This window comes from Drosophila ficusphila, unplaced genomic scaffold (genome assembly GCF_018152265.1).
Source record: "Drosophila ficusphila isolate 14025-0441.05 unplaced genomic scaffold, ASM1815226v1 contig_127, whole genome shotgun sequence".
Classification (NCBI taxonomy): domain Eukaryota; kingdom Metazoa; phylum Arthropoda; class Insecta; order Diptera; family Drosophilidae; genus Drosophila; species Drosophila ficusphila.
This window is the reverse complement of record NW_025064016.1, coordinates 831,271-851,065: the sequence shown is the minus strand read 5'-3', so window position 1 is coordinate 851,065 and position 19,795 is coordinate 831,271. Positions and strand designations below refer to the sequence as shown.

Sequence of the window (19,795 nt, the reverse complement as noted above, 5' to 3'; positions counted from 1 at the left end):
AACATATGCGGCGTTACCAAACATCGATTTAAATTTTAGCCATGTTCTTTGTTTAACTTTTACAATCGACACTTAAAACTAAGTAATTTTGGGACCCACTACGCCCACGCGCTGCTTGAGTTGCTCCTTGATCTGCTCCTCGTCCGCCAGAAACTGTTTTTCAGCCAATCGCACTAGCGTCCTTCTCAACTGGGACTTTACTTGCGTTATTTTAGTCGAGTTTATCGCCGATATTGGCACTATACTCTCGAACTTAAGCACTTGTTGTGGTCGCAGTTCCTCGGGACACTGGTCCAATCCGCTAGCCAGGTCGTTAATGATTGGCTTTACTTTAGTCAAGATATCGTGGGCGCCGTCCTTGTCCATTTTGTTGAGCAGCAGAACACTAGGCTTTTCTAGTAAAGATGGATCGTAAAGCTCCAACTCTCGGTTTAACGCATAAATATTAGCCACACAATCTCGATGTGGGTGCCGAGGACTCAGCTGGAAGCCGAAAATATCGACCATCAGTACCAACAGGCGGGTGCGTTCCACATGTTTAAGAAACTTGTGGCCCATGCCAAAGTTTGCATGGGCTCCCTCGATGAGCCCAGGAAGATCGGCTACGGTGATGGAGCGCAGATCTTTATACTCGATGGTTCCAATCTGGGGCCGAATTGTGGTAACTGTGTTTTAAATTTATAAATAAATAGCGTCCCTCAAATAATCGTGGAAATGGGAATTACTCACATGGATAAGCTGCAATCTTGGGTTTGGCATTGGATACCGCCTTCAGTAGCGTACTCTTTCCAGCATTGGGAAATCCCACAAGTCCCACATCTGCAATCAGTTTCAGATCCAGATTCACTGTGCGATTCTCGCCAGGACGACCGATGAAATCAGTGGCCGGGCATCCGCCGATTCCTCCGCCCGCCACAATGCAGGTGGCTTCGTTCTGGTCAAGATCGGCAATGAGTTTCTGTCGGTCATCATACACCTGAACGCCAACCGGCACTTCAATCTTCTGGTCTACTCCACGGCGCCCGAAAATGCTTGCCTTGCTGCTGTCCTCGCCGCTGGAGGCGGCTACCCGCTTGTCCTTCAATCCCTGGACAACTTTGCGAAGGGTCAGGCCTTCCTTGGCTACGAAATAGACGCATCCGCCTTGGCCGCCCACTCCTCCGTATTTCGGCAATCCGTTTCCGCCATGTCCTCCGCGAACCGCTAGACGCAGCGTGTCCAGGAAAGTGGGCCGGAAATGGGCGCGGCCAGGCTAGGTATTAAGGAATATTTGTTTTAGATTTATTTCAGTAATTTCAGCTTTGTTCTTACAGATTTGTGCGATTTTAACAGGAATTTAAACAGCTGCACCATCTCACCGGTAGCATTATACAACAGTGATGCGCATTTCGCTTAACAGTGACTTTTTACAGATATGACGAAAACTTCACATAAAATAGTTAATTTATCAAAAGCTTTTGTCTAAAACTTCGAAATCCGTTGGCGGAGAGTGAAAATTTTGCACCGTTTTTTTGTTATTAACAATTAAAGATGCAATTCGTAATACAAATTCGGATCTGAGTGACCATATTTGCATGTGATGTGCCGATTATTGCAGTCGTCTGGTGGCGGATTATTGCAAATACGGTCACTCAAATCCGAATTTGTACTACAAATTGCATCTTTAATTGTTAATAACAAAAAAACGGGGAAAAATTTTCACTCTCCGCCAACGGATTTCGAAGTTTTAAATTTATAAATGAACACATCGTTTCCATATTTTACTTTATTTTTTTAAACTGTATTTACCGTGCACCGCACTTGTAAACAATTGCCATTTGTGCATCTCTGAAGGCTAGGTATCTTTTTAAAGTTAGATTTTTTAAGTATTTTTTGGTGACATCGGCACAGATACAAATTACTCCAGCTCGGTCACACTTCGCTAAACTTCGGGTGATTAATTTTGTGCATTCTTCATAAAAAAAGTTTTTTTCCACAACGCTCTGCTCTTCCTGCTTAGGGAATTCGAGAATCCATCCTAGCAACGCCAGCTTAATCGTGTAGACGGCCCAGAGTCCGCGATTAAAACCAGAGCGAAGTGCAGCCAGCAAAAAACAACGCCCACTTGGTCTCAGCGCAATCCGGCGAACTAAACTGAAACTACGTGTGTGGTTGGTTGGACGAACTCTCTGCATTCCGATTGCATTTAGCCTCCCACGATGGCCGAGACCTACACCTTTGGCACCTCGCTGGCATCCATCACCTGCCATGCATGGAACAAGGATCGTACCCGTAAGTGCCGATATATGTAGGTTACTCATCCGCGACCGTGACTCACCCACTTTCAACCCGCAGAGATTGCCTTATCGCCCAACAACCATGAGATTCACATATACAGCCGAGAGGGCAGCGACTGGAAGCTCGCGGATGTGCTTAACCAGCACGATCTGCGCGTCATGGGAATCGATTGGGCCAAGAACACCAACCGAATCGTAAGCTGTGCAGCCGATCGGAATGCCTACGTCTGGACGCAGGGGGAGGATGGAAAGTGGAAACCCACGTTGGTGCTGCTGCGTATAAACCGGGCGGCCACCTGTGTCAAGTGGTCGCCGGCGGAGAACAAGTTTGCCGTGGGATCGGGGGCTCGGCTGATCTCCGTGTGCTACTTCGAGTCCGAGAACGATTGGTGGGTGTCGAAGCACATTAAGAAGCCTATCCGCTCGACGGTCACCTCGCTGGACTGGCATCCCAATAACGTCCTTCTGTTGGCCGGCTCAACGGACTACAAGGTGCGGGTTTTCTCGGCCTTCATCAAGGACATTGAGGAACCGCCTTCGCCTACGCCGTGGGGCAACCGTAAACCCCTTGGTCAGATGATGGCTGAGTTCCGTAACTCGCAGACCTCTGGAGGCGGTTGGATCAACAGCGTGAGCTTTTCCAGCGACGGAAATAAGGTCTGCTGGGTGGGACACGATAGCTGTGTGAGCATTGCGGACGCAACCAATGGCAACACGGTGATCCGCTGCCGCACCGGCTATCTGCCGTTCCTCTCGTGCGAATGGGTTTCGCCCACGTCCGTCGTTGTGGCCGGATACAGCTGCGTGCCGCTGCTTTATAGCCTTACTGCGGACGGGAAGCTGGTGCTGAGCGGCAAGCTGGACAAGTCGCAGAAGAAGGAGTCCAGCGGTATTACCGCTATGAGGATCTTCCAGTCGATGGACCGCAACATGCGCACGGAGAATACGGACACGGTGGTTGACTCCATCCATCAAAACGCGATCACCAGCGTGCGATTGTACGCCGGCGACAAGGCGAGCGCCAGCAAGGTGTCGACCTCAGGAGTCGATGGGCAGCTGGTCATCTGGAACGTGGAACAGGGCGGCATCAACGGCGGTATGCGCAACCTGCAGATCTAGTTCGGTCCGGAACGGAACGGTCCAGCGTTACGTGTTATTGTCTGTTAGCGAGTGTGTTGGCCTGGCCAGAAGTGCAGTATTTGCCAAAATGTTTTCCAAAATCGCTTTTCCCATTGTTCTGTACCGTGCGAAAGCTTTTTTTACATAAATTAACCGAAGAGATTGTTCTTTTCCCCCACTTCCATAATGGTTCCGAAAGTCTGTGTGTGTGTTTTAAAGTGTTTCACCTTTATAGCAAACTGAATAAAATGTTTTTTATTCGTATTTGTTCTCTTAATTGATATCTTGGGGGACTTAAATGTATTACATTTCATTGGTTAATGGCATTCGGTTCATGTTACCTCTCAAATAATGTGCGTAAATTGAGTGTATGACTTAAATTGAATGACTAATATTACTAATTTGTAACTTATAAATTTATCTTTTTAAAAACGTTTTTAACGGAAATTTAAAATTTGTTAAGTGTGACCGCCGCTGAACCGCAAAAAAATATCTGAATTGCCGGCAATCTACAGGGGATTGAGTGGCCGCCTGCTGAACTTCTGTTGTTTAAAAGGATGTTTATTCCAATTAATCCAAGATGCAGATCCTCCTGATTAGAAATTTCGCCAGCAAGGTCAGCCGAGAGCACTATGCCAGCAGCAGCCTGAAAATTTACCGCCGAATTAGGCCACCGCCAAAGGTAAACAAACCAAAAAAGACGGAAAGTTTGGTGGGACAACCGGAATATGCGGAGAATCTTGTGAAGGTGCAGATGATTTCGAAGAATCTGCACTCGCAGTTGTTTCCCCAATCCCCTCGCTCCATTTCAGAGCAGCAGGTAGCCTCCGCTAAGGTTTACCAGGATGAGTTGCGCAGACATGGTGTCGACATCGAGAGCTGTGATCCTGTGCCCGATGTCCAGTTGAAATTACCTCCTTTAAGGGGGGCCAATATCGAGGATCATTTTCACAACATAGCTAAGGAACAGGTGTACCCTTATGAGGAGCTACTAACGCCATTGGTTCAATGCGAAGAACTTCCAAAGCGCCCAAGGAAATGGGCCTTCTTCACCGGATGGACTGCCTATGATCCCGAGGATGGTAAAGTTTCCCCAGTGGATTACCCGCTGGAAAAGGGACTTATCTTCGATGTCGAGGTGTGCGTTAAGGAAGGACAGGCACCAGTTTTGGCCACCGCCGTCAGCACTAAGAGATGGTACTCCTGGGTGAGTCCTAAGCTTACCAAACACCGGCTAAGTCTTCCGAAAACCGAGCCCCTGGATGTGGACACGGATACAGAGCGACCTCACTACTCCCCCGATGAACTCATTCCTCTGGGAACCAGGGGACCTGGTCTGGTGGTCGGACACAATGTCTCCTACGACAGGGCGCGACTAAAGGAGCAGTATTTAATCGAGGATACTGGCACCCGGTTCGTTGACACCATGTCGCTGCACATGTGCGTCAGTGGAGTGACGAGCTACCAGCGAGCCATGCTAAAGTCCAAAAAGGAACCGGCTCCTGAGGATCTGGGTTGGCTGGAGCAGAGTTCCCTGAATAGTTTGGTCGAGGTGCATCGCCTATATTGTGGTGGAGAACCCCTTTCGAAGGAGCCGAGGAACATTTTCGTCGAAGGGACTCTGGATCAAGTGCGTCAGAACTTCCAGTCATTGACCAACTACTGTGCCGGTGATGTGGAGGCCACGCATCGCGTGCTCCGAGTTTTATATCCATTGTATGCCGAGCGTTTTCCTCATCCTGCTTCGCTGGCTGGCATGCTGGAAATGGGCTCCGCCTATTTGCCAGTGAACTCCAACTGGGAGCGTTACATCCGCGAGGCACAGCTCACCTACGAGGATCTCAGCATCGAGGCGAAGTACCATTTGGGACGCAGAGCTGAGGAAGCTTGCTCTCTGCTTCTTGATGATCAGTATCGCCAAAATCTTTGGCTGTGGGACGAAGACTGGAGCGTGCAGGAACTCAAATTAAAGCAGCCGCCGAAGCGGAAGCCTTTGCCTAGGGAAGAGCGTCAGGACTTTGGAACAACAGCTGAGCAGCGTCGCCTCCAAGTAAAGTTCCAACACCTCTACGATCAACGGTCACTGCTTCCAGCTCGAAGACCTTTGCTTCCTGGATATCCTTTGTGGTATCGTAAATTGTGCCGCAAGCCACCGAGCAAAAAGGAAGATGAAATTCTAGAGGAGGAAGAGGAGTCGTGGTCCCCGGGAGCCAGCGAGATCAGTACTGGCATGCAGATTGCCCCCAAGTTGCTTTCCCTTTGCTGGGAAGGATATCCCCTGCACTACGAGCGGGAGCAAGGTTGGGGTTTCCTGGTTCCCTTTCGCAGTGATGCGGAAGGAGTAGACCGACTGCCCATGGAGCAACTTTTGGCGCGCTGCCCAGTGCCGGAGTTTGCTCGACAATCTGCCTCGAAGTTGGAAAGTGATATGGCTTTTGATATGCTGCCTGGTCAGGTGGAACAGCATTTGGGAAAGAGAGAGCACTATAAGAAGGTATCCCAGAAGCAAAAGCGTTTGGAAACTCAATACCAAGGTAGTAATAAAAAAAAAATATAAAATTATATAATTGCAATAATATTACTTCGTTTTAAGGTTCTGGTGTCTGGTGCAACAAAGTGCTCGAGGATTCTTGCTTCTTCCTCAAGCTTCCACATAAAAACGGACCATCCTTTCGCGTGGGTAACCCCCTGTCCAAGGACTTTCTTAACAAGTTTTCGGAGAACGTCTTGAGTAGTGGAGATCCTTCTTGTCAAGCTGCCGCCCGTGTTATCGACATTGCACGCATGATGTCCTATTGGCGAAACAATCGCGATAGGATCATGGGTCAAATGGTTGTGTGGCTGGATCCACAGCAACTGCCCAAGGAACTTACTGCAGAGAACGCCCAGCACACTTCCTACGGAGCCATTTGCCCGCAGGTCGTAGCTTGTGGCACATTAACCCGGCGTGCCATGGAACCCACATGGATGACGGCCTCGAACTCGCGACCTGATCGCCTGGGATCGGAACTACGTTCAATGGTGCAGGCTCCGCCGGGCTACAGGCTGGTGGGTGCCGATGTCGACTCACAGGAACTGTGGATTGCTTCAGTGCTGGGCGATGCCTACGCTTGCGGAGAGCACGGAGCCACGCCCCTCGGTTGGATGACTCTAAGTGGCAGTAAGTCGAACGGCAGTGACATGCACTCCATCACTGCCAAAGCGGTGGGCATTTCCCGTGACCATGCCAAGGTAATAAACTACGCACGTATCTATGGAGCAGGTCAACTGTTCGCGGAGACACTGCTACGTCAATTTAATCCCACCTTCAGTGCATCCGAGGCCAAGGCGAAGGCTATGAAAATGTTTTCTATCACCAAAGGCAAGCGGGTATATCGCCTGAGAGAGGAGTTCCACGACGAACTGGAGGACAGACCGTATGTAACTAACTATACAGGCACTTAAAAAGAGAACATCTTAAGAGTTGTGCTATTGATTGCAGTTATACCAGCTATGAGGCTTCCCGACTTGCTATACAGCGCAACCGAACCCTTTCCGAGGTGTTTTATAGACCCAATTGGCAGGGTGGCACCGAAAGCGCCATGTTCAATCGGCTGGAGGAGATTGCCACGAGGTCACAGCCGCAGACACCGTTCTTGGGGGGACGCCTCAGTCGGGCATTGGAGGCGGATGGAGGTCCCGAGCAGGAGCAACGTTTTCTGCCCACTCGCATCAACTGGGTTGTGCAGAGCGGAGCCGTGGACTTCCTTCACCTGATGCTCGTCAGCATGCGGTGGCTAATGGGTCCTAACGTTCGTTTCTGCCTGAGCTTCCACGACGAATTACGATACTTGGTCAAGGAGGAGATGTCGGCAAAAGCTGCGCTTGCCATGCACATCACCAACCTAATGACGCGGTCTTTTTGCGTTTCCCGCATTGGACTCAAGGATCTACCGATGTCGGTGGCCTTCTTTTCGTCAGTTGAAGTGGACACTGTGCTGCGCAAAGAGTGCACCATGGACTGCAAAACGCCATCGAATCCGCATGGACTGCGAATTGGTTATGGAGTACAACCAGGTCAAAGTTTAAGTGTAGCGGAGGCAATTGAAAAAGCAGGTGGCAATGATCTTAGTCAGTGGGATTGGATTAAGAAGGATTAGCTTTTAGAAAAACTTAACTTTTACCAATACCTGCCATGTTGTTAAATAACTTAAGTTCGGTTAGTAGTTCCTCTGAAATATAATAATGTAATAATAATAATAAGCTATCAATGCTAAGAATATTTTACTAAAGTATACTGCATAACGTGCATAACTTTATTTTTGACTCAATGTTTAAAGCAAGCAAAACGAAAGAAACTACCTCGTTGCATTTATCTGAAACTAAATGTTATTGAAGAATTTCTGTTGTTAAATTATTGTTTATCAGTTCCCAATAAAAGACTACATTTTAGTCTAAATCAAATGACCTATAATTATGTATGTATTTTGTTCATTGTTTCAGGTAATACTTAACATCCGAAAGAATATACAAACGTGGGAAGTTAACAATACACTAGAAGATATAAACGGCATAAGCCTAAAGAGAATGTTGTCAACACTTAACCTCATAACATGCTTTCGCTATCATATTCACATAGTTTACAAGCTCTGACCCAGCGACTCGATCTCATCCAGGAAGTAAGTCATGTCGGACTCCTCGAGACAGGAGTTCTGCAGCACCAGGCGGAAGAAGTTGGGAAGCTGTCGCAGCGGCTGATAGGTGATCATCATGGAGCCCTTTTTGATCATGCCCTCCTTGACTTTGGGTGCCACCTTGTGCAGGCGATCGTAGAACTCCCGATTGCGCTCCATTTGCCGCAGACCAGGTGGCACGTACCAGAAGCTGATGTTCGTGCACTCGGGACTCTCGAGCACCAACTCGAATCCTGGGCGTTCCCTCACCTTGGCGGTAAAGAACTCGGCCATGCGGAATACCTTCTCGACATGAGCCTCCAATCCCTGCGTTCCCTTGGCCTTCCACATGAACCAGAACTTGAAGACATCCGCTCGACGGCCGCATTGGATGTGCTTATCGCCGGTGTCAAAGGAGGTGTCATAGAACTTGTCCTTCTGGAACAAGTAGGTCGCATTGGTCGAGTGGCACTGGGCCAGAACCTGTTGGTGTCGAGTGAGGAAAGTGGAACACTGCTGCGACGCAGCTAGCAACTTGTGCGGATTCCAGGTCACCGAATCAGCACTGTAAGGAATCACTTCTTAATTTCCAAGCTCAAAGGAATATCTTCCAGATTTAAACTCACAGCTCGATGCCACTGAGCAGATGGCGATACTTCTTGGACATCAAGGCACCACCTCCCCAGGCCGCGTCCACGTGCATCCACATGTTGTACTTCTTGCACAGCTCCGAAATTCCAGTCAGGTCATCGAAGGCTCCAAGAACAGTGGTTCCAGCAGTGGCCGAGACCATCAGGGGCTGCCAGTTGTTCTCCAGACAGTGCTTCACCTGCTCCTCCAGATCGCTCAGCCGCATCTTTCCCACCTCGTTGGTGGCTATCTTGCGCACATGCTCGCTGCCGAATCCCATGAACATGGCCAACTTCTCCACGGAATAATGGGCATCCTCCGAGGTGAAAATGATCAGGGGTTTCGCGTTGAAGAGGCCGTTTTTCTGCAGATTCAAGTGGTAAAATGTTGAAATTAATAAATATTAAATTACATCTCTTTTTATATAAAGATATATCTCTATAATTTCCTTAGTCTTATATATATAAATCTCATGTCACGATGTTTGTCCGCGATGGACTCCTAAACTACTTAACCGATTTTAAATTAAATTGACACACCGTGAGCAGTCTGGTCCAACTTGAGAGATAGGATAGCTTAGATCTTTAATTATAGTCGCAATTTTATTTTATTGCTAATTATTTGTTTATAATTAATTGAAAGTCACAATTATCTGGTAACTCCAAAAGAATCTAATAGATGTCGATACTTTTCGATTAGATTGAGTAAGTAAACAATAGATGGCACTGCTATGAACAATTTTGATAGAAAATACGTAGATTCAAAATTCTATAGATATAAAAAATATACATGTAGGTATTGTCACATAATTATAATAATAAATTAAAATGCCGCTGAAAAAATCTAATCCGTCCGTGCTTTTCTCGTGGGCAACTATATGTTGCATGTTCACGTGTTGGAAAACCGTCAAGTCTATTTGTGTTAGCTAAAGACAGGTTAACCAGAAATATTGTACACCGATTAGTGCTAAATTAAATTTAAATTGAAAATATTTATAGTTTAAAATAATAAATATTAGAGACTTAAGACTATCTACCTTACATACCGTTCTTCTTAAATTGTATACTTCAATGTAATATAACAATAACTTTAGCTACAGCAACGCGTGGCCGGGTCTGCTAGTATATTATAATCCTTTCATTAAATTGCTTCAAAAAATTTAAGAATGTTTTATAACATTTTTTTTTAATCTACACTACGAATTGTTTTACCACAAACGTTTATAGTACTTTTTGTTCACTTTTGTTAAATCACCACTTGTTGTACAATTAAAACATATATTGTTTTGATTTTGGCATTATATCTTTGGGAACTTTCGGTTTCACTTGCTTATATCACAGGCATGCCTAATGGTTTGGCCAGCAGTGTGGCGCCAGTCACTCAAGAGTAAGTGGATTGCGGACTTCCGTGTGGATTGCGGACTTGGCGGTAAACCACTTGGCTTCGATCGGGCACTCACCTTGGACTCGGGCGCGTATTTGTAGCGGGCGCAGCTGATTGCATAACCGTTGGCTATCGAACCGCCAGGACAGAAGATGCCATCGCCCTGTCCACCGTTCGGAAATCCCACGATACGCCTCATCTCACCCAGCACCTGCTCCTCCATGAGCGTGAACAACGGAGCCACCTCGTACGTATACACACTGGGATTGAGGGCATCGGTCAGCCACTGACCCACCAGGGCATACGGATCCACTCCCGAGTACAGCTGATTGATGAAGTACGGATGTCCTGTCTTGACCGAAAACCGAATCGTTTCCCTCAGCAGCTCGCGCAGCTTGTCCTGCGTTTCACCCTTCTCCCGCAACTGGAAATCGAAGAGCTGACGCAGCTCCGCTGGCTCGTGCCATTCGACCACCTTCGAGGATCGATTGGTGCCCTGGAAGACGGCCAGCTTGATGATCTCGTCCACGCAGGCACGGATGAATCCCTCAAACTCGGCCGCCGGATGGCTGGCCACAAAGCTGGACAGGTCAGCCTGCTCCTGCGTGACATTGTTATTATTATTATTATTGCTGGTGGCCAACATTTTGGTGGCCGTCTCGAATGCAACTGAGGCGGAGGTGGTATCACTCGATGACGACGTGGTCGCCACCAATGTGGCCGCTGTCAATGGGTTAACGCTTGCCAAATCATCGCCGCTCGTCGTACTGTAGGGCTTAAATATAGATTCCTTGAAGTGATGTGTGGGAAAGTTCTCGCTGGCCAGCATTTTGTTGGCTCTTGACTGATGTTTATACTGTAAAAGACTTGGCTAACGTTGCTGCTGCTGCTGCTGTTTGCTGTTTGCGGCTGTTGCTGGTGTGCAATAGATGTTGCTGCTGTTGTTTTTTGGTCCTGTTGCTGCTGCTGCTGCTGCTGCTACTGCTGCTGCACTTGACAATGATTCTGAATGATCTGCGGGCGAACTGAATGAACGGGCGCTGTTGTTGGCGCTTTTATAAAAGCTCGTCGACTTCCACAATTCAGAATCCGACACCGAATGCCGCTTACATAAAGACAATGCCGCTCGAGAGCCGAGCAATTTCCGATCTCATCGGGTCGGCTCGTGGATTCCGGTTCTGAATCGAAACCCGGGCGAAAGTACCTGCTGCCCGCTGGTGGTGCAGACCACTTTGGAGGGATTTCCCTGGGCCACTCATCCCAGAACCATCCCAATCCAAATCGCTGTTGGAGAAGGGCGAGATATTGCAGGTAATTGGCTAGCTGGCTAATTGATATGCTCATGTAATACAATTATGTAGGAATACACCCGATGTAATTGCCGCGAGATGGTGATTATGCGCAGAGGTCTCTCCTCCGGCAATTTTCCGCGGGGTTTCTCTCTCATTAGATGCAATCAAATGAATTAAATGCTAATTCATTGAATAATTCTTTGGCCAATTGTTGTGCAAATTGCGCAACTGAAACGTGATATCGGGAAAATGAGAGATAAGTTGGTGTAGGTCGTCTAGCTTCCGATAATTGCTACCTTTGTTAAGTTGGTCAAGTTGAAAGAAAAACGAAAGTCATACGAATTACCATTTTGTTTTACATCTCTTACGACGATCTTAACCGATCTCGGGCAATGGCCTTGTCTATAATCTGTAACCCCTATAAATAAAAGTGCACATTCAGCGGAAAGTTCCCAAATGTCTGCAATGATATATTAAAATGTTCTCATAGGATACAATTGGACGTATGAAAGATTGCTCAACCGATTTGTTTTCGTTCCAATATAATAAACTCAGAGAGATTCCTTTAATGCATTAATGACGTTTTCAATGGTTTATTCACCTTGGCAACACCAACCCCACCGATCCGAAAATTAAATCTTCGGTACTTTACCGAACCCAAGATAAAAATCGGTTCGTTTAAGTGACATGACACATCGTTTCGGGAGGTGTTCGGCAAATGGGGGAACTTATTGGATGCACCCATAACATTGCCAATAACTTTGGATGAGGGGCTGGACACACGTATTCGCGAGAGAATACGAAAATAATTCTGAAACCAGTTTCAGTGCGCAGCCCAAAATTTCCGGAAGCATTTTTTCAACGATCATGACGTTAGAAAAGCGAAAGTCAAGTCGTTCCAACGTGTTCAGCACATGTATTGTGTATTTCCAATTTAATTGCACCTAATGCACTGTCACAACAATTAGCGAGCGTCTAGTTTTTTCGCTCCAGTTTTTCTTTCCTACCGAAACTAATTAGCAATTTATGTTAATGATGGCTACGATTATGCTGGATATAGTGAGTGTGCCAGGTGTTGCAGTCGGATGTTAATTAATAGCACAAAATCTGAGGTGCTGTGGCTTGTTCAAGGCCACCGGGCCTATAAAGAATACCATGAAGTGTAGGAAATCGGTGAATCGGTCAAGAAAGAACGTCTGCGCTCAAAAAGCCTTGGAATCACCAACAATTTAAAACCAATTGTATGAACACAAAGTAGTATTAATGGATATACTATGAATATACGTATCTATTCACCGCAAATTAATTACATTTATTAAAACACATTGCCAACTGTCTAACAATAGGGTTATATTTTATTGTTTTACGTTCTACGATCAATACAATGTTCTCGATATTTACAAATATTTATAATAATAATTATATAATAACATAATTTCTTTTTCGCATTTGTTGTTGGGTTTTTGTCTGTTTGCATTCGCGTGTATGTATATGCTGTGCTTCTTGTGTAAATGAGAGTGTACTTTGTTTTGTTTTATGAGTTTCGAATAATAAAATTCATCAGATCCAACTCGGTCCATATTTGCATTTATGTATGCCAACTAGAATACGTTACTGTACCTACGTATATATATATATATGTATCTCACGTTCCGTTCATATATATCTGCACGCGGGCAGTACTCTCAACTTTGAATCTTACGTAGATCATACTCGTAGTTTTGTTTTTGTCCTATCACATCGCCAGGCAATTTAAATTATTCTTGGTTTGTACTTGGGTAAAGAAACATCGTACCTTTATCTAAACGAAATCAAATTGTTTGAAATCTTTTTAAAAGGAAGAAGTGGTGCTTGTTTACTCACCTGGATTGCTATAGAAGTTAGCGCTTAGACTAGGTTTTGGTGGAAGTTTGGGTGTGCCCTCGAGGCTCGTGGCAATCGGAAAAAACTCCTTTGGGGACGAGCGCGATTGCGTCGGATTCGAATGGTGCTGGTGATGGTGGTGCGGCAGATGTGGGCCCTGCTGGTGTTGCGAGTAGATCGCCGGATGCGTCTGCTGCTGCTGCCGCAATCGCTGTTGGTGGGCATAGCTGCTCGACGTGCTCTCCACCGTATGGCTGGGAATGATCGGGGACATGGACGCGGTGTCGGCAGGTGTCAGCGGTGATGTGGTCGTCGAGGAGCTCAAAGGTGGCGAGATCGATGGCGGTGGCTGTTCGTCCGGGGCCACCGCCTGCGAGACCGTCACAAGCGTAGTGCCAATGGCCTGCTCCGGTTGCTGTGTATTTGCCGCTGTCCGCTTCTCGATCGCCGAGTTGCGGCGTATCATAATACTGCTGGTGTTGGGCAGGAGCAGACTGCTCTTGCCCACAAACTCCTTGCTTTTGCCGTGACTGTGCCGCAAGTAACTCACGCCCATGGAATTGTTGAGCCGTGGCGGTATCGGCGGCGCACTAAGTTCGCTATCACGCGGGGGCAACTGCAAGGATAATTAAAGTATTAGTTATCATTCGAAAATAGGAACAACAAATCCCAATAAAACTATCTGCTGCTATGGAAACTTACTGTGGGTGCGTCTGGCGCTTGTCGCTTTTGCGCCATGTCTGCACAGCTTTCCGTGCGCTCCTTGCGTCGCGGAGGCAGTGGCGGCGGCACTCCTCTGTATTCCAGGTTGGAGGGGGTCGGTACGTTAACGTGCGGCGAAATGGGCACTGCTCCCGGCTGTCCCTGATGGGCGCTATTGTAGTAAAAGCCGCCCGTTCGCGGACTGACCTCCTCCCCGGACACAACAGCTCCAGTCGTCCCCGAATACATACTATGCGTTGGGCTGTACTGCACATGGAATGGTGATCGATTGCCGGTTTCGTGGCGCGGACTAACCACTAGCTTGGGCAGCGGCGAGAGCGGCGCATCTGGGTCCGACATACCCAACGCAAAGGGATTGCTATCCGGCAGCGACTGCGGTGGAAGATGCTCCGGCAGTCCGGCTGGACTGAACACGTCCGTCATAGCCGCATTGGCATTGGCCCAGACATGAACGCCCGGCTTCCTTGGGAGGTGTGGCGCCGGCACCGAAACCTCCCCGTTGTTCTGATCGGCCCGAGTGTGCTGCGGTGTTCCGCTCCAGCTGCTGGTATTCCTTTCGGGTATAATGACAGAGGCGAAAACGGAGAACGCGTGCGGATTGTGCTGTGGGCTTTGTTCGCCGGCAAGTGTTCCAGGTCCAGCATTGGAGGTCGCCGGCGGTTCCATTGTGCTGGCCGAATGCACCGACGGCGCTGCCACTGTCGCTATTGTGGCCGCCGTCGACGATGCTGCCGCTGCGGCTGACGATGTGCTGTTCGACACCTTGTTGCTGCTGTTCGTCTGATTCTGACGACGCGGCTTGATGCCCGGCGATTTAAGCGGAATGTGCGGCCATTTGCGAGGCTGAAAAGTGAAATGACAAGTAGTTTATATAAAGTCGTGAATTATTTAAATTTAAACAAGTACTCACAAATTTGGGCACCGTCTTGCAGTTCCTTGGCTCAATGCGCATGCTCTCGTTATAAAGATAGTCGGACATCTGTTTGTCGGACAGCCCGTTAAACGGATCCAGTTGCTCAAAGAACTGTCGAATGGTAGGTTCCTCGTTGAGGCAGTATGGCTGGTTCTGGTACTGTTGAATTTCGCCAATGATCTCGGCCACTTTCCGTCGCTTCGAGAAGTTAATGAGCTCCGTGTTGGCCAGCAGATCTGGATTGCCCTCCTCCAAGTGGAGTATGTTGGTCAGGTAGCGACCGAAAAATGGCACACAAGGCGGATTGATAGATCGCAATCGTTCCTGATACTTTTTAAGGTGATCGTCACTGAGCTCGCGGCATTCGTCCAAGAACTTTCGGTAGCGTTCTGGCAATCCCTGGAATGTCAGCTTCAGTCGAAACACCGATGCCGTGCCCATGGCCGCGACAATCGAGAGGATCCCATTGAAATTGTTTAGCTCCAGCATCACCATCATCACCTCGATGGCCCTTTGCATGATCGCTAACCGCTCCTCGTAGTTCTCCGCCTCAGTGATGGATTTCTCAATCCAGCGGGTCACGTTGGTGGTGTGTTTCATTATTTTTAGCAAATTTGGGCTCTTAACCTCCTTGTCCTTCTTCGTCCAGGGCGAACCGACGAGCTCCGATGGCTTCACATTCTTGTACATCTCGAACTCCAGCAGGGTGAGCTGGCGCGCCAGTTCCAGAGGATGCAGGGTGAGGAGCGTAATCTCATCGTTGGGGACATTGAGGTGATGCTCAATGGGCGGCGGATCGTGACCATAGGCGTATACAATCTTCTTATTGCTTGTCTCCTGTTCGTTCTGTAAAAAACAAAATCAAGAAAATCAATAAATGTATACCATTAAGTAAATGGATGTGCACTTACCTTTCTCTTAACAATCTTCAGCACGGAGAGCACCCATTTGCGCATCGATTTGCCATTCACGCCATTCAAAAAGTTGTTCAGCTTTTCCAGCAGCATTGGATCCTTCTCGAAGTCATAGAAATGGTGATCCACCCAATGGCGAAGCACGTTAAGCACTCGAAACTGCACAGGTTGCACGTACTCCTTGCGATATCGCTTCCAGTCTTCGCGATGCGTGTTCTTGTGCTCCTTGTCGCCGCCGCCGATTCCTCCCGCTCCTGTAGCACCGGTGTCCTGGTAAACCAAACTAGGATCGGGTATGTTGAAGCGCTCCAACAGCAGCTGCAACAGTTGCTGGGGCGAGCAGAAGTAGCGATATGTGGTGAGGAAGGTGCGCACGAATGTCGGATCGGCGTAAATGTGATAGGTGAGGCGCTCGATCAGTTTGCAGAGCGTGGCTCCCTTGATCATCGGCACTCCGGCGCTTTCGCGCTCCTCCAGAACGATATTGTCAACGCTGTCCGGCACCGCAAACTTGTAGATCTCCGGGCTGGGCATACGCAGCGGATGCTTCCGCTCTATGTCTTGTAATATGCTGTCCAAATGTCGGTCCAACATCGACTTTGTGTTCACCATCAGCAGGTCTGCCATCCAATCGTTTTTGTGCTGTGCATTTTTAGCTGTCAGCACAATTGCCGGCTGCATCCTGGGTACCAGCTCGAAGCTGTTCTTCAGATCATCGCTGTCCGGTCGGTCGTTGATGTCCACACGTCTCATGAAGAACTTCTCCTTCAGCCTGTAGTCGTGGGCCGTCGCTCCCGCTGAAGGCGTTTGCTTCTTTGGCTTGCACAGCACCATGAGTCCGTCGAACAGAAAGACCTTGCGTTCGCTCCAGATTCGTTTGCCAGATCCCAGTTTGCTTAGCGAGTCCTCTATAAATTTAAAGAGGGATATAAATTAAAGTAAGAAGCTATCTTTTCTTAGGTTTTCGAATATTAAATTATTCTTGAATGTACTTTGCATACATACAATTTTTTGTTCCAATATTTCGTAAGTTCTTAAATGGCTCACTAACTTACCGCGAATAAATTCATTGCAGTTCTGGCCCACGTCCTTGTCCTCCCAGTGCTCGACCTTCATTTGGAGCTCCCGCGTTCGCTCAATCGCCAGCTGGCGGCGCACTCGACCGCTGACGGGTACCAGCCGCTCCTTGGAAAGACCTGCTAGAACCCTCTCGAGATCGCAGTGGAGTGGATGCAGCAGGCCCTGGACCGATACGAAGCTCTCGATGTCGTCCTGCGACGAGCTGAGATCCTTGAGATGCTTAATGTAGTCGAAGTAGAAGAACGCATGGCAAATGGGCACCAGAAGCAGCTTGGGCAGATAGTATTTAACGGCATCCCGGAAGCCGTGACCAGCTGTGGTCAAGGATGCTGCCTAAAAGGAAAACACAGCAATTAAAACGGATTTACTAACATGAACAGAAGGTATTTTACCTCTGGCTTGGACAAAAGATTGCTGAGTGCGTCCCGCGAGGCCTGCGAGGTCACATCGTGAGCGTACTTCTTGTACACATCGAACTCCTCGGCCTCGGCCAATTCCTCGAAGCAACTGCCCACACAGGGTGCACTCTGCTCCTGGGACATCTCAATCACATCCTCCAGGGAGCCAAGCAGCGTCACCGTCACTTCATAAATGTCCATGATATTGGAGAATATCGGCTCTAGCTCCCTGGGATCCGAGACGATCTTCACCAGCTCCTCGCGAAAAACGCGTATGATCATGTGCAGGTCGCGCTGGTACTGCTTCTCATCGTGGATCAGCTCCTTTACCGTCTCTTCGTAGGTGGCACTTGCCCGCTGCGCGGGTAGCGACAAGGGGCTGGGCAGGATGTGCGCCTCGCTTTGGTTGAGCATCTCCATTAGCACGCCGTCGGCGTTCATCACCACCTCGATGTCCTCCTTGGTGATCTCGCAGTGGGCGATCTTGATCACGTAGTCGCCGGCCATCTTGAGGATGTCCGCGGAGATGTGCTCGAGCACGGCTACCAAAAACGCGGAAACGGAGCTGTCGATCTTGTACTGCAGCACATCCTTCTGGAGCAGCGTGTGCACCCGTTCCGTCGGCAGAACCGACTTGCGTTTCTTCGAGTTGATCACCTCCTTGGCCTCGTTGAGGGCCCACTGATCGAGAGGCGCCGGAAAGGACTTGTTCACCTTCTCCTCCACGTCCTGAACGGAATGGGGCAGCGGCTTTGCACACAGCATGGCCAGCAGTCGAAGACAGAGCTTCTTCCACGTACAAAAGAGCGTCCTCCTTGGCGGTGACCCGTGGATGCACTTGCTCCAGCACCTTCTTCAGCGAGGGCGTGAACAGACCGCGCCAACGGGCTGCATTCTCGCATTTGGTAAAATCGTAGCCATCGCAATCCTGCGGCCCGGCCACGCCCCCACCTCCCCCTCGTCCCCCGATGCCAGAACCAGCGCCACCGCCATGGGAGCCTCCGCCTACTCCTCTGCCAGCCCCGCCTCCGCCACTACCAAGACCGATCCCGCCCCCGTAGCTAATGGTGTGCGGCCCGGAGAACATTTCCTTGCGCCGTGGACAAGTGGAGCACCTTCGTTGGCCGCCTTGTCTCCGCCTCCCCCGCCCGTTGTTTGTATTTGTTTTCGAGCGACGAATGGAACGGAAACCTGGGCGCACAGCCGGATCACCCGGGCGAGCGTCGCATTGCAGTCACACGCACACACACTCGCACGCACGCACACTCAATTCGCGTTTCTTTTCCTGCCTTTTTTTCCGTTCAGCAGCCGTTCGTTTGCGATTTGCGTTTGTTGAAGCACTTGTTTTCAGAATATGTATCTTCAATAGTTTTTTTCTGCAAATTCTGCTTTCAATGGCGTTAAGTTGGCTGCGCTAGCTACAGCGGCAGTGTTGATAAGCGCTCGGTGGAGGGTCAATAATGTAACGGCAGTGAATGGCATTTTAGCGGGAAAGGAAGAAGTTTGAAATTGAAATTGTGGCTGTTGTTTTTTAAAAGTAAAAACATGTGAAAAAGGCGAATCATTATATAAATTTAGTAAATATAGAAATAAGGCTTCTAATCCCCTTTTACATTAAAAACCGCAAAAACATAAATAAAACTATGGGTGTTTTTGTTTGTTTTTCTTCTTAGAACAAATTTTAAACAAAATATTAGTCGAATTTTTTGCATGGAAGAAACATTAATGTTCATTAATGCATGAAATATAATTGATGAATAATAATATTAATTTATATCTAATTTTCTTTCCAAACAATGCTTTCAATCCACTCCACGTAGTTAAAGACATTAGTGTACTTTGTTCTTGGATGTTCGGAACCACACACTCCGCCACTTGATACAATCCCAAATACTTGACCCAAGCAACTGCCCCACTTTGGATGCCACTTGGCCAGTGGTCCTCCGGAATCTCCGTGGCAGGCGTCGCTTATGTTGTTCACTCCGCCGGCGCAAATGTGCATTTTTTTGTTTGCCTTGGAACAGCCTGAAATGTCCAGGACCCGTACTTCTGCCTTTTGTAGCTCATCAGGCAGCTTTTTGGAACTGTCTTTCAGATATCCCCATCCGGAAACGGTTAGCGTTTCGTGATCCGCAACATCCGATGTCGCCAGGCAGGCTGGTTTTATTTTCTCATTAAAGACAATCGTTTCATTTAGCTCGAGTAGAGCTATATCATTATTTTCTGTCGTAACATTGTAATCGGGATGATTTATGTCTCTAATGATTTTATAAACACGACCATCATTTTTATTGCGAGCACCCAGAGAAACAAAGAAATCCCTAAAAAAAATGTATTTTACTAGGTGTGTTCAAAATTGTGTTTTAAATATAAATATTTGTTATGAAAAATACAAAGTCACCTTACTTTTAAATCCCACCTCGCATATATCAAATTTTGATCACTAAGATCAAAAACTTACGGATCTTCATTTCTAAGCCGGATGCAATGAGCTGCAGTGAGAACAAATTTTATATGAATCACGGTCCCGCCGCAAATCCATTCTGGAGCAT

The 19,795-nt window shown here is 48.0% G+C and overlaps 6 protein-coding genes across 7 annotated transcripts; 2 read left to right on the top strand and 4 right to left on the bottom strand.

Annotated features, from left to right (window-relative positions):
* Nucleotides 1-23: 23 nt before the first annotated feature.
* LOC108092607 (GTP-binding protein 10 homolog) lies at nt 24-1,455 on the bottom strand. The gene is made up of 3 exons (XM_017192247.2): nt 1,312-1,455; nt 730-1,252; nt 24-665 (listed from the first exon to the last, which is right to left on the bottom strand). Exons 1-3 carry the CDS (start codon nt 1,351-1,353, stop codon nt 79-81), a joined length of 1,152 nt encoding a protein of 383 aa, XP_017047736.1. The 5' UTR covers nt 1,354-1,455; the 3' UTR covers nt 24-78.
* Nucleotides 1,456-1,839: 384 nt separating this feature from the next.
* LOC108092681 (actin-related protein 2/3 complex subunit 1A-B) lies at nt 1,840-3,659 on the top strand. 2 transcript variants are annotated; one of them, XM_017192369.1, is made up of 3 exons: nt 1,840-1,932; nt 2,000-2,271; nt 2,335-3,659. In XM_017192369.1, exons 2-3 carry the CDS (start codon nt 2,199-2,201, stop codon nt 3,393-3,395), a joined length of 1,134 nt encoding a protein of 377 aa, XP_017047858.1. In that variant the 5' UTR covers nt 1,840-1,932; nt 2,000-2,198; the 3' UTR covers nt 3,396-3,659. The 2 variants fall into 2 exon arrangements, with proteins under 2 accessions (XP_017047858.1, XP_017047857.1); XM_017192368.2 differs by having other exon boundaries at nt 1,895-2,271.
* Nucleotides 3,660-3,725: 66 nt separating this feature from the next.
* On the top strand, nt 3,726-7,848 carry LOC108092679 (DNA polymerase subunit gamma-1, mitochondrial). The gene is made up of 3 exons (XM_017192366.2): nt 3,726-5,929; nt 5,989-6,811; nt 6,877-7,848. Exons 1-3 carry the CDS (start codon nt 3,976-3,978, stop codon nt 7,532-7,534), a joined length of 3,435 nt encoding a protein of 1,144 aa, XP_017047855.1. The 5' UTR covers nt 3,726-3,975; the 3' UTR covers nt 7,535-7,848.
* Nucleotides 7,822-11,054, bottom strand: LOC108092680 (cysteine sulfinic acid decarboxylase). The gene is made up of 3 exons (XM_017192367.2): nt 10,137-11,054; nt 8,674-9,041; nt 7,822-8,612 (listed from the first exon to the last, which is right to left on the bottom strand). The coding sequence occupies exons 1-3, from the start codon at nt 10,887-10,889 to the stop codon at nt 8,015-8,017; spliced, it is 1,719 nt and encodes a 572-aa protein (XP_017047856.1). The 5' UTR covers nt 10,890-11,054; the 3' UTR covers nt 7,822-8,014.
* Nucleotides 11,055-12,682: 1,628 nt separating this feature from the next.
* LOC108092701 (protein son of sevenless) lies at nt 12,683-18,655 on the bottom strand. Its single transcript, XM_017192415.2, is given in 8 exon segments — nt 12,683-13,153; nt 13,216-13,831; nt 13,918-14,781; nt 14,849-15,697; nt 15,763-16,673; nt 16,821-17,178; nt 17,238-18,032; nt 18,034-18,655. Coding segments are annotated over 8 exon segments (4,734 nt in total). The 5' UTR covers nt 18,331-18,655; the 3' UTR covers nt 12,683-13,109.
* Nucleotides 18,656-19,020: 365 nt separating this feature from the next.
* Nucleotides 19,021-19,795, bottom strand: LOC108092598 (trypsin-1-like). Its single transcript, XM_017192238.1, has 2 exons — nt 19,767-19,795; nt 19,021-19,564 (listed from the first exon to the last, which is right to left on the bottom strand). The coding sequence occupies exons 1-2, from the start codon at nt 19,793-19,795 to the stop codon at nt 19,021-19,023; spliced, it is 573 nt and encodes a 190-aa protein (XP_017047727.1).

Coding starts and splice junctions, on each gene's coding strand:
- LOC108092607 (XM_017192247.2), bottom strand. CDS start 1,353: ATGGTGCAGCTGTTTAAATTCCTGTTAAAATCGCACAAATCT. Junction 1,253..1,311: donor TGTTAAAATCGCACAAATCT/GTAAGAACAAAG, acceptor CTTAATACCTAG/CCTGGCCGCGCCCATTTCCG. Junction 666..729: donor CAAGATTGCAGCTTATCCAT/GTGAGTAATTCC, acceptor TTTAAAACACAG/TTACCACAATTCGGCCCCAG.
- LOC108092679 (XM_017192366.2), top strand. CDS start 3,976: ATGCAGATCCTCCTGATTAGAAATTTCGCCAGCAAGGTCAGCCGAGAG. Junction 5,930..5,988: donor TTTGGAAACTCAATACCAAG/GTAGTAATAAAA, acceptor CTTCGTTTTAAG/GTTCTGGTGTCTGGTGCAAC. Junction 6,812..6,876: donor GACGAACTGGAGGACAGACC/GTATGTAACTAA, acceptor TATTGATTGCAG/TTATACCAGCTATGAGGCTT.
- LOC108092680 (XM_017192367.2), bottom strand. CDS start 10,889: ATGCTGGCCAGCGAGAACTTTCCCACACATCACTTCAAGGAATCTATA. Junction 9,042..10,136: donor AATACGCGCCCGAGTCCAAG/GTGAGTGCCCGA, acceptor TTGAATCTGCAG/AAAAACGGCCTCTTCAACGC. Junction 8,613..8,673: donor CTGCTCAGTGGCATCGAGCT/GTGAGTTTAAAT, acceptor GATTCCTTACAG/TGCTGATTCGGTGACCTGGA.
- LOC108092681 (XM_017192369.1), top strand. CDS start 2,199: ATGGCCGAGACCTACACCTTTGGCACCTCGCTGGCATCCATCACCTGC. Junction 2,272..2,334: donor ATGGAACAAGGATCGTACCC/GTAAGTGCCGAT, acceptor TTCAACCCGCAG/AGATTGCCTTATCGCCCAAC.
- LOC108092598 (XM_017192238.1), bottom strand. CDS start 19,795: ATGCTCCAGAATGGATTTGCGGCGGGACC. Junction 19,565..19,766: donor AATGGATTTGCGGCGGGACC/GTGATTCATATA, acceptor CATTTTTTTTAG/GGATTTCTTTGTTTCTCTGG.